At 37.3% G+C, this 15,684-nt stretch overlaps 2 protein-coding genes across 3 annotated transcripts in view; one reads left to right on the top strand and one right to left on the bottom strand.

Annotated features, from left to right (window-relative positions):
- ophn1 (oligophrenin 1) overlaps positions 1-6,330 on the bottom strand; it is a 38,906-nt gene extending 32,576 nt beyond the window's left edge. For both annotated transcript variants that reach the window (XM_084414358.1, XM_084414359.1), the window contains exon 1: positions 5,789-6,330. In XM_084414358.1, the coding sequence (XP_084270484.1) occupies positions 5,789-5,942 (154 nt within the window). In that variant the 5' untranslated portion in view covers positions 5,943-6,330. The remainder of the gene's footprint in view (positions 1-5,788) is intronic.
- Positions 6,331-7,538: 1,208 nt separating this feature from the next.
- yipf6 (Yip1 domain family, member 6) lies at positions 7,539-15,006 on the top strand. Its single transcript, XM_084414354.1, has 7 exons — positions 7,539-7,620; positions 8,836-8,964; positions 10,654-10,732; positions 10,871-10,913; positions 11,006-11,131; positions 12,276-12,433; positions 14,199-15,006. Exons 1-7 carry the CDS (start codon positions 7,588-7,590, stop codon positions 14,318-14,320), a joined length of 690 nt encoding a protein of 229 aa, XP_084270480.1. The 5' UTR covers positions 7,539-7,587; the 3' UTR covers positions 14,321-15,006.
- Positions 15,007-15,684: the final 678 nt, after the last annotated feature.

The raw sequence follows: 15,684 nt of genomic DNA, 5'->3' as shown, positions 1-15,684 counted from the left end.
GTATTTCAGAAACTGCTGATCTGCTGGGATTTTCACGCACAACAATCTCTATGGTTTACAGAGAATGGCCTGAAAAACAGAAACCATCCAGTGAGCAGCAGTTCTGTGGGCGAAAATGCCTTGTTGATGCCAGCCCAGAGATCAGAGGAGAATGGCCAGACTGGTTCAAAGCTGATAGAAAGTCAACTGTAACTCAAATTAACCACTCGATACAACCGAGGTATTTTCAGGAGAGCATCTCTGAAGGCACAACACGTCGATCCTTGAAGCAGATGGGCTACAGCAGCAGAAGATCACACCGGGTGCCACTCCTGTCAGCTAAGAAAAGGAAACTGAAGCTACAATTCACACGGGGTCACCAAAAAATGGACAATAGAAAATTGATAAATGTTGCCTGGTCTGATGAGGGTTGATTCTGCTGCAACATTCAGATAGGGTCAGAATTTGGCATAAAAAACATGAGAGCATGGATACATCCTGTCTTCTAACAACAGTTCAGGCTGCTGCTGGTGGTTTAATGGAATGGGGAATATTTTCTTGGCACACTTTGGGCCCATTAGTACCAATTGAGCATAGTTTAAATGGCACAGGCTCCCTGAGTATTGTTGCTGACCACACCCATCCCTTTATGACCACAGTGTACCCATCTTCTGATGGATACTTCCAGCAGGATAACGCACCATGTCACAAAGCTCAAATCATCTAACTGGTTTCTTGAACATGACAATGAGTTCACTATGTGCAGCTGACAAATCTGCAGCAACTGCGTGATGCTGTCATGTCAATATGGACCAAATTGTCTGAGTAATGTTTCCAGAACTTTGTTGAATCTATGGCATGAGGAATTAAGGCAGTTCTGAAGGCAAATGTGGGTCCAATCCGGTACTAGCAAGATGTACCTACAATAAAGCGTCCAGTGAATCTATGTTTATATAAAATAGTATGGGATAATTCAAGTGTTTTAATGTTTTGGAAAGAATTATGCTCACCCACCAAGGCTGTATTTATAAAACAGTTCAAACAGTAATATTGTCAGATATCACTACAATTTCAAATAACAGTTTTCTATATATATTTTAAAATGTAATTTATTCCTGTGATGGTAAAGCTTATTTTTCAGCATCATTACGCCAGTCTTCAGTGTCACATGATCCTCCAGAAAACATTCTAATATGCTGACTTGGCACTCTATTATTATCAAATATTATTGGTACACCACTATCAATAATGGTTCTTTTTATTATCAATGTTAAAAAAAAAATTGCTGCTTAATCTTTTTGTGGAAACCGTGCTAAAAAAAAAATCAGGATTCTTTGATAAATAGAAAGTTCAATGAACAGCGTTTATTTGAAATAGAAACCTTTCGTAACATTATAAATGTTTTTACTGTCACTTTCAATCACCCCATTCTTTTGAAAGTTAGTGTATCACGGTTTCCATATTCATATCCATATATATTTCCAAAAATATTAAGGAGCGCACCTGTAACATTAATAGTATAAGTAACATATTACTAATAACATTAATAATATAAAGACATTTTTCTTGAGCCCAAAATCAGCATATTAGAATACATTTTTGTAATGATGCTGAAAATTCAGCTTATATTTTTTATATATTTACTCATTATAATATATAATATTCCAATATTTTCTAATATTCTTAATGTAAATATTCTAATAAAATCATTTCTACAGATTAACTTCCAGAAAAAAGAGAAACTCCAATTGATTTCCACTCTCTTTTACTGATCAATAGCCAGGTGAGCCATCCCTAACTCTTTCTATCTCTATCTCTCTCTAGCTGTGCTCTGTGCTGTGGGCCTGCACACTCTGTGAAGTGTGCGGTGCTAACAGAGGAGATGGCTTAAATGATTATATCCCCTCTGATGAAAAAGACACAAAGAGTGTGTTTGTCTAAAGCATGAAGAGCTGGCATGACGGACTACCCTCTCCAAACTAGATCACAAAACCCGCCCTGTCCAGCCCTCTGACAAACACAAACACGGATCTCAAAAGGGAGCTATTTTACTCTTGCAACATTAGACAAGAAGTTCTGTAACAGGTGTTCTTGAAACGCACGACAAAGTGTGTATGACAAAGTGTCAGTTTAACACTAACAAAGTGTCAGATTGTACTGCATTTTATAAACTACTAAACCACAGCTGAAGCCAAGAACCACATCCTGGCTGGTAGAAGAGAACTAGACTCGGCTGGAAAAACCGGTCAGTGCAGTCAAACACATGACAAAATGAGATTGCAAAACTGAACAGATGATGTTTGAATGGAGAGGTGCCAAAAAGTGTTGTGCAAAAGATTATTTGATAATTTGTTCATTAATACTTTTGAAACCACAGCAGCCACAACAATTCTGTATTGAGCAGCATGTTTGTTGAAGCCTTCTAAAAATCTGCCTTGTCGATATTCTCTGTTTAGTCATAACAGGAGCAATAGATCCCAAGAAGGTTCCTCATCATTGGAGAAAAGAAAATGCTCCACTTCCTGTGTCAAGTTTCACATCCACACAGCACCCCGCGATATTCCTCAAAAAGTGCAAAACTACATAGGCTAAACGCAGGAAGTAAGCAAATCGAAACCACTGAGTCAGGTCATATGACTTTAGAAGCTGCAGAACTTCACAGTCGTGGAAATTTATTGTGGGCTCCAGTGGTTCCTTAGTTACCAAAGCAAAAGTTACTGAAGACTCCTTCTGAGACACTGGAAGCAACGGAGAGCAGACTGCAGTCATCAAATTACAGCCACAGTTCCGTAAGGAAATCGGCCTTAATGGCTCAGCATTCTGCTTTTGGAGTGTTGCACTCTGAGGTATAGAATGAGGCTTATGGTTAGTCAAATTAGAAGCTTGCATACTCCCTCAGGCAAGATAAAAACATGCGTTTTTAGAAAACGAGTGCATTTATGACTTCCCTTGAAATTAGGGAAGGAAGCCTGAGAAGGAGATAAATTAAAGCTGAATCATCAAATTATCACTGACAAGAGACCAACTGTCAAGTTTTCTATCCAAACTTAGGCAGTGAAATGCAAACGAAAAAACTGACCGCCAATCAGCTGAAACTCTCCAATAAATCAGGAAATCATCTGACAATGGCACAGGATTCCTGCTCTTTTTGGCCAATTAATGTACATTACTTTCCCAGCAGTTCCAGATTGATGAATAAGGATTTTAAATAAAAATGTTATTTTAAAAAGCAATTTCTAGCCACTTAAATTATTTTAGAGCATGCTATGATTATTTATTTATCACTTACTTACTTATGCTTACATTTCGTTGTACTTTTATTTATTGCAGCATTCCATGACGCATTAAATATTTTGGAGTGTCTATTTACACTATGTGCAAATAACCCGCCTTGTAGGCAGAGGCTATTTTCACTAAAGCCCTGTTTGGACGGGGCTAGTTTTACATGGAGAGGTGGGGTAAAGTAATAATTACCAGAGCTTCTCTGTGATTTTAGTCCCGTCCGAATGTGCCATCTCAGTAATCATTACGGACAATGTCAGTAAAGATTACGGCGACTTCAGTAAAAAGGTCCGGAAAAATTACCTTTGGTAATACTAATCCTGTGCAAATAGACCCGCTGTAAATATGTACGTAAATATTTTGTCATTTCCTGTTTAAAAGTAGTTTTCCGCAGTTTTTCAAGTATGGAGACACTTGAAAAAGCATTCAGTTGCGTTCTAGACGCTGGGACAAATCTGTGGCAAAACTCAAGTGTTTTCCACACACCATTCAGATCAGAAAGAAGGTCGAAAGCACTTGTTAGAGGCACAAAACATCTTTTAGCATTAGGTAAGTGCCTTTTACCAACACAATCCAATCTGAAGTTAATTAATACATCGTTCGACCGGATATAACTGTTTTATATAAACATAGGTTATATGTGTTTGCACGTGATATCAGGAATCAACGTAATACGCACATGACGACATGAGGGTGACGCGATGCGCAAATCGAGTTACCCCTCCCACTTCTGCTAGTTATACTGAGATATCTTATCCTGTGCGAATTGCCCATAAATATTACAGACGTCCTGTGGTAAAATTACATTACTCCATCTACCCTTGTAAAGTTAATCCCATCCGAATAGGGCTTGACTCTGCCCACCAATGTCTGGTTGAGCCAGACAAAATTACAAAATTACACCCATCTGATAACAGGAGCATTGGCGACCGAGTTCGTATCCGGCTTTTATCCAAATCCTTCTCCCTTTGCCCACCGCATATCAGCTTGAACTTGGAAAGGTGTTTATTTAAAATAAGAAAATACTCAAAAAGTGTAAATAAAGTGCCTAACGGGTATTTAATAGTGGGGATAAAGAGTTGATCGGTAGGGTTAGGGTTAGGTGTAATGGGCTTTAGGGATAGGGACAAGTAATGTCCCAATAAGGTAGCATCCATTTATGATTGTAATAAATATTATCATATACACTGAATATGTAGTTATTGCATACCGTTTTATAATATAGGCCTACTACAATACAGTGAGGTGCAAATAGTATCTGCCACGATTTCCACTTAGTATAAATAGCATCTAACAACCATTTACACTTAGTGCAAATCTAATTACTACTTAGACATGGTGCAAAGAAAATACTGCTCTATCTAAAATCTAGTATCTCTATTTGCACTTAGTGCCTTTATATCGTCATTATATTTATTTATTTTATTAATTTGGTCAGTTAAATCTCTGCATACATAACTTAATATAATTAAATTAAAGTAATAACTTTTTAACATTTTATTAATTTTAATAAAATATTGTATTACTGTTATGAATGCATTATTTGACCAAAAAAGTTTGACCAGGCCTGGAAATCACACTTTTACAATTCCCTGATATTTCCCTGAACTCAGATGAAAAAGAAGACATATGAGCTGTGCACTGGGAAATCTACAGCAATGATTACTATTACATCTATTTAATGGCTGTAACACAGCTCTAGTGAGTTTAGCAGCTTCTCCTCATTAAGCAGAAGCTACTGTCTAAAGTTCATTGTTTGTGGTTATAGTTCCTCTATCCTTAACTGCCTCGTTCAGGGGAACAGTATCAGAAGAGCAGGATTGAAATCTTGGAAACTTTCCATTTGTAGTTTTTTTGCTTTATAGCACTTCCGAGATAAGCCGAACAAAAGAAGAGGAAGGAGGAAGAGAGACTTTAGCAACATCTATTGTGGTGTATGGCTGTGAAAAGGAATGCTTCTTAGACTGATAGTTTACGGCCTGCATCTCCCCTCTCTCTCCCTCTCTCTCTCTCTCTCTCCTCCATTTCGAGGATGCAAAGAGCCTCACTTCTATGAGATCAGCAGAATAGTGATAAGCATGCACTGATAGTAATTCATATGAGTACTGGCTCTCCCTTCACAGTCAATCATCTTGTTGGCACGTTCACACTTTCCAGTTTAATTCCATTTACTAATCTGTAAAATTGAAGTTCCCTGCTATAAATAAAATCAACCGTCTCCTGAAAGAGCTTGCCAGAAGCATCTCTGAGAGGTGCGCACCATCTGCCAGATCACTCCCTCCCCTCTACAATTCATAATCCCCTTAAAAACCAACCAGTGACCTGCAAGTGAAAGCTTTTTCAAAAAGCCCTACGAATCGTAGGGCTTCCAGGAATGAAAGGAATTTTTCCTTTGAGTAAAACCAAATTCTCTACTGATGTCGTGCGTATTTGTTCATCTGCAGGGCTTTGCAAAGGCGGAGACCTCGATCCACCTCCTCCCCCCAGCGTAGAGCACCACCACCGCTGCTGTAAAAGACCATTTTACCTTTAATCGTGTTGATCACACTGTTCCCGTCCTTGATTACATCCTTTAGGAACTTGTTGGATTTTTCCAGCTCGTTTTCGTAGCATTTCAGTCTCTCTCTGAAATCTGGGCTGTCGGAGTAGCAGTCGCTGAACTCCAGTGGAGGATGCCCCATTCTCAACCTCTGAATGATCAACGATGATAACCGGCCTTTTGTTGTCAATAAAGTACACAAACAAACCACGACAGACGTGCCTTTTGATCACTCGGCTGTGTTAATCAAGTTGATTTCGAGTAACTTAATCGGTTTCGATAAAGTTCCCCATATTTGACATATCGTATGATATGCAGTTATAAAAACAATAATCCAACGCTCCGGTAGTGACTGTCTACGTGTGCACGCGGTATTGATAAAAAGAGACTAAGTCAATTTGAGTTGCAAAGTAGGCTAAAACTTAAAAGTGCTGATAAAGTATTTGTGTTTCAATACTTTTCCTTGTTTTGGGAGCCGAGGGACTGACAAACGCGGGCAGGGCTACATTCTGAGCACTCCCACATCATTGGGCGGCAAATGTCACTAGTTAGCAGCTAGAACTATTACTTTTCTGGGACACACAGCTTTCTTCCTCTGGGGGGCGCATGAGGGCCCACAAAAGGAAATCCTCTATTGAACTACATTTAAATCTCAGGATGTATTTTGTACTGCTGCAGACATTTATAGGCTGAGAATTATAATCATTCAAATCTATTATTTGCAATCATTGGTAGTTACAATACAATTGGAAACATGCCTCTACCATCACTATTAAATTATGTATTAATGAACGCACTCTCAAGCAATCATAAACGACTATTATTGGTCTAGACTGAGCGGCGCTAGAAAAAGTAACATTCACCACGTGACATGCCGCTAACGTTGCACGTGTGCAGCGATCTGAGGGAGGGGGGGAGACACTTAATAGCCATTGCATTGAAATATACAGCGAATAATTAAAATAGAAAAAAATATATATTATGTTGATCCATCGTGCTTGTCCAAGTAAAGACAAACATCCGGGCCAAAGCCTCGCCTATTTTGATAATTCAAAGTCATGCTAGTTGTCATTCTACCCGCACGTTGTATTTCTAAACCCACACTGACTCCGACCCTTAAAGAGACAGACACTGTTCTTCTGATCATACATTCACAAGGCATTTTTCAAACTGTGTTAATATGATTTCAAAGCTTTGATCAGTTTAAAACATAGGGCATAATACCAGAGACTAACGACATTTATTATTATTATCTTTTTTACATTTTTTTATTTATTATTTTTTATTAATGCTTTAAAAAACAAAACAATACAATATAAATTTTGGAGCCAGGGGAGCAAAGAAAACACATTAAAAAAAATATATATATTTATATATTTTTTAAAAACTCACAAAAATACAAGACCTTTATTGTATCAATCAAATATTTTGTCTTAATAGCTTAATAGCTTAATATATTGAATAGTAAAAAAGTCATTTTCAAATTATTTAAGGAATACTGAGAAAAGGGGCTTTTTGTTAGAAAACTTAAACTTATGAATGCGAAATCTGACTAATAAAATTACATTTTTAAAATTCGCACTGTTTACAATACAATTGGAAACATGTATTGTTATCATACTTTAAATATTCAAAAAATACATTTTCAAAATGAAAAACAAAATTAAAGAGTACCTTTTCCTTAAATAAACATAGACACCTCATACCTTTATTATTATTATCTGCATAGTGGCATGTTGGCGTTTTTGACGTCACACTCCCGATGACGTATCCGTATCCGTGTAAAGATGGCGGAAGTAGATGAGTCTAGCAAGCCTCTGGTAAGAGACAAAACATGCTTTAAAACAGATTTAAAACACATTGTCAGCTTTTCCACCGTTTTAACTTTTGTCTGTATGGTAAACCGATCCCGAGTACTGCTTGGTAATGTAATGTAAATGTGTCAGTAAAGCTCTGCTGGGGTAATAACTTACGTGTAAAAGCAGATGGTCGTTTCTCAGCACAACAGGACAAATTTACTAACGTTACCTTAGTAAAACATCACCCAAATTACCATACTGATAGATTAGCTGATTTTGCGGAAAACAGGATTAATTTACGCCTTTTATCGTACAGTGTTACCAAACTATGTAACCAGTGAGAGTGGAACAACACCTGCTATCTGACTGTCTGACTGCCACTCTCCTATAAATATTTTAAATGTTTATTTATTCGCTTTATAAGTGCAGAGATTTTAACTTAGACTTTAGTTCTAGACTCCAATCAAGAAATGATATATATTTCCTTCATTTGATCCTTATTTCTCATTTAACGATCTCGACACAGAGATGTTTACATTTCTTTATTGGTTATTTAACGGTCTATATCTCCTCTAGGACCCCCTCGAAAACGAGATGTTTCATCTCAAGGGGTTAATCCTCGCAATAAATATATGTTTATAAATAAATATCTGCTTGGTAAATGTATTTCCTGTGATCATATGGGTCTTGAAATGAGGTTTCAGTGCATTACAATAGGTTTTACTGAGTTAAAAATTCTTCTTGAGCCTGAGGTCAAGAGCACATCCCTGTCACCTGTGTCCTTTTTCAGGACAGGAAGTTTTAAAGAGATAGGCCTAGTGTACAAATTATCATCAGTAAGTTACATAATTTATAATCTACTTCTACCATTAATTTGCCTGACTATTGTTTTCTTCTTGATTAATTGAAATCAACTTAAATGCTTCTTTTCCTAATAAATATGAGCTGAGACTATTCATTTGCTACAGTAACTGTCACTTATTGTGAAGAAAACAAACACTTTATCACATATTTAGCTCAATTATTAATGAGTTGATTCAATTAGTAGTGCTTTCTTTTAATTGTAATTGTTTTTATTTTCCTCTATTAGTCAGTCAACAACACACAGCCCATTATAGATCCTGCATGGACCACCAGTGAATCACATTTTGAGAATCACTGGCATAGATAAACATGAACTTGTGTTTTGGGTATATATGCCATGAATAATTTAAACGGTCATTCTTCATGTGTCAGTTTGCAGGTTTGTCTGACATCTCAATTTCAGAGGACATCCCAGTGGAGGGAGATATATCTGTGCCTGTGGGCTCGCAGAATGCTGACAATGATCTCTCGACGCTGGATGAGCCTGTCAAAGACACTATCGTAAGTGAAACTTTTTGTTACAGGGTAGTGATATATTGGCATATATGGATGGGCAATGCACACGTTTAAATATTTTGTGTGGATAAATGTAATGAGGAAAACAATTCTAATTGCGCCAGTGTAATTTGTTTAATAAAACTAAAACTGTTAAATATTATTTGTCATAAATAAAATAAAGCTGAAATAAATTAAAGTATAAATATTAAGCCTAGATGAAAACCTTGAAATTAAAATAAAAAAATTTGCTTTGACAACTAACTGAAATAAATATGTTTAAGTATGTGGTGAAAATCAAGTTTTTATCGTCTATGTGGTGTTTTTAATATGCTTTAAGACAAACCATGTGCAAACTCATAAGTCTACACCATTGCTGAGTATTTTCTCCTTAAAACTGCAGTGAACCAAAGACAGTCTCAGAAACGCGGTTTGAAATCACAGTCCTCAACGTCACAAGCATGTCATTACCAGTCACGTCAACGTGCGGGCGGGCTTTAGAAAATCATCATTGCTGTGCTGTACGAAGCAGGGGAGTCCTAAGAGAAGCCAGGTTATCCCGGTATATTTTTCTGTTGATATGAAAAATCGGGTACATTTAGCAATATAGCGGGTAAATTGTGAATATGTTGTATATTATGATGTTATGATGAACTATATGCCTTTCTACACTGATGTTCTAAGTTGTTCAAAGTGTTTCTAAAGATACTGATTTATAGAAGGCAGACTGAGATAGCGAACGGGAACATGGTTTGTGTAACATTAGCAACACATTGTTATCTGTTTGATAATGTAGTCAAGCAAAAGGCTAATCATAATAATTACCGTTATGTACCCGACGTTGTTAAGAGCGATACATAAAACGCATTACCATTCTGATACATCGACTTGTATAGAAGCCTGTATAATTCACTCTTCCACTTCTTCTTCTGAATCAGTTTCTGGTTCAAACATATATGGCTGAATTAAACCAGTATTTCCACTTGTCACTGTGCTGCTTTTACTACAGTAAAGTTGACAGAGTGAATCAGGTATTCTGAGCTTGTGTGATTGAGTGGAGGCGGAGCTTATTTCCATATTCATGGGTCCGCGCATATTTAATGAAGCAAGGGTTTAGTGAAGTTTTGGTGATCAAAGATGAGTTTTTTAATTCAATTCAATTCACATTTATTTGTATAGCGCTTTTCACAAAACATTATTATTTCAAACCAGCTTTACAGAAAATGCATGTCTACATTAAAATTTAGAGTGATCTGTTATCAGACGTGACTGTGTCCAAGTTATGTATTTCAGAAATGTACATTCATCACACGGTTAGCTAATAATGTAAATTAATTAATTTTTAAATTAAAAATTTAATTTTTAATTAAATCTAATTAATTTAAACAATGTATTAATTTAATGTATTAATTTAAACAATGAGCTCATTAGTTTTAAGGGATAAAATGACTGACTTTAAGTTGAAGTACTAAAATGACTTAAACTGAAATAAAAATGAATTAAACCTGTATAGAAATATTTTTTAAAACAAATAAAAATGACAGAATCACACAACAAAATTACTTTAAATATATATATATATATATATATATATATATATATATATACACTTATACACTTGCACATGTAAGAGTAGTTCTGTTTGAGTTTAAGCAACGTTTCTTATTCTCTCTTTTCTCTGTTTGTGGTTCTCAGCTGAGGGATCTAAGAGCCATTGGACAAAAGTTTGTCCATGTTATGTACCCCAAGAAAAGTTCTGCACTACTCAGAGACTGTGAGTCCATCATTTCTGATGACACAATCATAGATTACATAAAGGATGCGCCCCATTTATGATCACTTATTATTATAAATGTTACATGTTCTTCAGCTGTCTTGATCTTAAGGAGTGTATGTGTTCTGTACTTTTTAGGGGACTTATGGGGACCTCTTATCCTCTGTGTGACTCTGGCCTTGTGAGTAGTAATGTTGACTAGTCCTAGTCAGAACCATTGTCACTATGACTCCAGCAAATGTATTGTATTTATAATAATATGTTCTGTCTCAGAATGCTGCAGAGTGGGTCTGCTGACAGTGAGGAGGATGGCAGACCACAGTTTGCAGAAGTCTTTGTCATCATCTGGTTTGGTTCTGTAATCATCACCCTCAACTCCAAACTCCTGGGAGGAACTATGTGAGTAAACAGTCAGATTTTCATTTATATTTCAGTGTTTCCCGCAGGATTTTGTGAGACTGGTGGATGGACCTTGTTTCCTGTAGGGGGGTCCGGGGGCATAGTCATATCACGCTTTTGATTTTAGTTAATTTGGCAGATACTTTGCCAAAGCAATGGCACAAAACAACATTAGAGACCTTTTATGTTGTTATGAGAAGTTTTAAAATATTTTCGGTTCATTATGAAACTGTGGCGGCACAGATTACACTACAGTCTAGGTAATTAATTAGCTTGGTTGAAGCTTTCTTAAATGCACAAAAAAGCACCTCACATCTTCACAATGGAGGAAGTGTGAATTTAGTGCTGTTTTGTCATTGTACATTTTTTTTTAGTTAGTAATTTAAAATGCGTATTAAAGAGTCTCTAAGGCCAAACCAAATTGATGCCTGTGCTCTGGCATCTGTACCTACGAGAGGGAATTTGTCTCATCATTAGGCATAGAAAAGAGAGCTAGTCAACCAGATCCAAGAGAATTGATTGTTTAATGCCACTGAACAATGGAGGGAACAGAGTGTGAGTGACATCAATTGTTTTGTTTAGGCCTCAAGAGACCCAAGCATTGATATTCATAATTATTTCACTCTTAAATATAGCTTTAGGAAGTCAAAATTTGGAAAACATCCCAAAATTGCAACGCTGGGCACTTAGGGTTGCAAAATATCACCATATCAACTACTTACTTTCCGCAAGCTGTGGAAGTTAATAATTTTTTTCCACCAATATTTTTTTAACTGTGATAAATTTCAGAATGTCAGCTACTGTTATGTGTAGCTTTTACTTGTCAAGTCAAGTTTATTTATATAGCACTTTTCACAATACAGATTGTATCAAAGCAGCTTCACAGTATTAAATTAAAATAATACATCAATGTTTGTTTCTAGTGGAAAACGTCCACTTGTAAGTTTCTTAGTCATTTCCACAGTAACTGTTGATTGTTCATTTATTAGAAACATTAGTTTTCTGAATTTGATAAATGTTCATCAGCTTCTAGACAATTTACAGTGCATACTCATTTTAGCTGTTTTAATGTTTGAGCACATTACTGGAGCAATGTCATTCCTTCTGTCCATATCTCTGTCTTACTCTCTCTTTGTCTGTACAGATCATTTTTCCAGAGTCTGTGTGTGTTGGGGTACTGTATTCTTCCTCTGACTGTGGCCATGATCGTTTGCCGTATCGTTCTTCTGGGGGGCACAGGCATCATCGGTTTTGCTGCCCGTCTTATAGTTGTCACCGCATCCTTCAGCTGGTCAACATTTGGTAAGAACCAATCAAAATCATTTACCTATTTTCAGCAATCACAGAAGACTAAAGGCCCTGAGATTGTTTTACTCAAATTATTCAGATTTCTGTTTATAGTTGTAATGTTTAGAATCCATGTGTGGCTAACAAGCTCCTCCGGCAGTGCATGCAGCCACCACCAGGGGGCTGTGTAGACTAATTTAATGTTTTTAGTTTTTTGTGCTTTATACCCATGAGCAAAAAACATACATTTAAGCCCCTTTCACACAGAGATTCCGGAAAATACACGGATAAAGTGACCCGGGATTTGACCCGGGTTCATTTGATTTTGGTTCATTCACACTGCGAGTGATTTTCCGGAATCAGATCCTGTAATGACTCGTGACATCGACGTGACATGTAATGTCTCAGCAGCGTCTTAGGTTTGCTTATGAGCTGCGATTTCTCACTCGAGAAACCACGCTTGTGCATTTTTTTTTCTCTGATTCGATCATAAACTTGCGCATTACGTTCCGTTTCACAGCTGGCGAACGATCCCGGCTTCAGCATCATCACTACGACACGGCATTATTACGGCTTTTGTTCACACAGCACGCGTTCCGGGACTGAACACGGCAATGTTACTAGGTCCCCAACCCGGCATCGATCCCGGCATCAATCCCGGGTCATGTTTGCGTTCACACAGAAGGCGTTCTGGCAATTTGCCGGCAATTTCCCGGGTTCAAAGCGCTGTGTGAAAGGGGCTTTAGTGGCTCACAGTGCGAAATAAACAAATAAATGTAAAATAAAAATATTCTTGTTCAAATAACTTTTAATAGTTATTTTACTATTATGTATATACCATATGTAGTGTAGAGTTTTTAATCTAAGATTTATATTTGTTTATTTTTAGCTTCATACTGTGACAATATTTTTAGCTTTATTATGGTTTAGTTTCAGTCATCAATAAAAACACTGGTTGTGACAAATAAAATAAAATAATAGTGTGTAATTGAAATAAAAGTAAAATATCTGGAATGCAGGATAAAAAATGTAAAATTACAAGCAATTTTTTGCACAGAGAAATGACAAATTAATGAATTACAAATGTACCATCAATTAAGTGCTATTAAAGCAGAACTTGGTAACTTTTTTAACTTAATAAAACTGTCTAGAAATCATTTGGATGGTTAAACAACCTGTTCTGGTTATATTGGTGACTTTCCCTGCTCCCCCCAGCGCTCCCAGGCGGAAAACCAACCTTGCAACTTGGGGACTACCGTCCCGGCAAGATAGAAATTGGAAGTTTCGTGAGAAGCGAGAACGAGCGCGAAACACGAATTGCATTACGTCATGTCAATGTTCTATGATAATGTGTATGATGTATTACCCACCTCGGTAGACATAGCTCCACACGATACAGTTGGCTTGCTCCGATCATAACAAAACGCACATGAGCAGCGGTAGAGAGGGGGCCGCCGGAAGTGAGTTTTTTACGACAGTGTTGTGAAATATACGCCCCCCAGCTGTAGGGGGAGCTCGTGGGGAAAACATGCGACAACAAAATGGAAAATCAGCGAAGAAGTGACTAGAGTTCGCTAGAGTTGCCAAGTTCTGCTTTAATAACCAGTTACTAAAGTGATAAAGAGGAAGAAAATAAGATTAGATGTACCAGTAAAACTGTGGAGAGTGGAGACACAGAAGTCAGATCACTCAGCTCATTGTCTTCTTCTTGTACACACAGTCTTTAGGGGATTTCAGTGAGATCTTAATCCGTATCTCTCTATGTGTGTTTCATTCACAGCCTCCACAGCATTTCTTGCAGACAGCCAACCGGCCAATAGGAAAGCCCTGGTCGTGTATCCAGTGTTCCTGTTCTACTTTGTGATTGGCTGGATGATCTTGACATTTTCGCCTTCTCATTAGCATATATATACCCTACGCCAATTGCAAAATGAACTCCTCTCCTTTATTAAGACAACCAGCAGACCATCTGGGAGCTGGCCAGTGATTGGCCTAGCCTAAAAAGAGGCGGAGCACTCAGATGGACATTCAGAAAGGGACAAACAGAAGACAGTAAGGGGATTATTGCATAGATATCACTCCTCCCCATCCCTCATTCAGTTGGATAAGAGGAGAGGAAACGACTGAAAGAGACTAATTCTTTAGCGCTACTAATTTAACAACAGCCTACATGTCTTCATTGTGTGAATGTTTTGTAGTGTGAGGAACATTAGTGCCCCTTCTGAGCAGTTCCAGATGTACTCACACCCTTAACACGGAGCCGTACTATGTTCCGTGTGTCTCGGGTATGACTTTATGTGTGGATGTGCTTCCTCAAGCATAGAATGTAACTATGTGAGTGTGCATGTGTTTGTTTGTGTCTGATTGAGCAGTGCCACTGTTGGCTCTGCCGAGAGAATTATTCAGCTATCATCAGGCTGCACATTCACGTCAGTCCCCTCACATCGCTGCACACAAAAGTTTATTTTCTTTGGTGTTTTCTTTTTTGTTCTGAATGAGGTTTGCGCTTCATTAGATTTGTTTTTTGCCGGTGGAAGTTAATACATTCCAGAATGAAATAAACATATACTTTATAAGTGCTGCATAGACTCTGGGTTCTGTCTTCTTCTGCCCATGGAAAATAAAAAATGTTACTTGAGGTTAAATTGGAAGTGCTGTTTCTGTCTGTATAAATGCTGTTCTTCATTTAGAGGATCCTTTCACACACATATTCCTGTCTGTCTGACAAAGACAGTCTTCCATTCACATTCTCTCCTCATATACAGACACACACCAGCTGTTCTGTTTACCTCACCTAGAGAAACACAGTCTTCACTCCTCCCTCTCTCTCTCTCTGCCTTTGCCTCTCTATGTGATAGTAATTATAATTAGACTTTCCATCTTGAATGCCTAAAATAAGACTTTAATTTTCACTTTCATTGCATTGCAGCACCTGAACCATAAGGTGCAACTGAGGTGTGTTTGTGATTAAGTAAAGGTGTGTGAGTGTGAGAAAATCGTTAGTGTTTCTTCTGACCTTTACAGTGAGGAAAATAAGTATTTGAACACCCTGCTATTTTGCAAGTTCTCCCACTTGGAAATCATGGAGGGGTCCGAAATTGTCATCGTAGGTGCATGTCCACTGTGAGAGACATAATCTAAAAATAAAATCCAGAAATCACAATTATTTATTTATTATTTATTTGTATGATACAGCTGCAAATAAGTATTTGAACACCTGTCTATCAGCTAGAATTCTGACCCTCACAGACCTGTTAGTCTGCCTT

The sequence above is a fragment of the Rutilus rutilus genome (assembly GCF_951802725.1).
Source record: "Rutilus rutilus genome assembly, chromosome: 7".
In the NCBI taxonomy this organism is placed as follows: Eukaryota; Metazoa; Chordata; class Actinopteri; order Cypriniformes; family Leuciscidae; genus Rutilus; species Rutilus rutilus.
Note: the sequence above shows the minus strand (reverse complement) of the source record. Positions and strands in the feature narration are given on the sequence as shown.

Bases quoted from the DNA above. Each gene is read 5' to 3' on its own strand.
- yipf6 (XM_084414354.1), top strand. From the start codon at position 7,588: ATGGCGGAAGTAGATGAGTCTAGCAAGCCTCTG. The intron at 10,733-10,870 runs GTGAGTCCATCA...TGTACTTTTTAG, and splicing joins TTCTGCACTACTCAGAGACT to GGGACTTATGGGGACCTCTT. The intron at 10,914-11,005 runs GTGAGTAGTAAT...GTTCTGTCTCAG, and splicing joins CTCTGTGTGACTCTGGCCTT to AATGCTGCAGAGTGGGTCTG.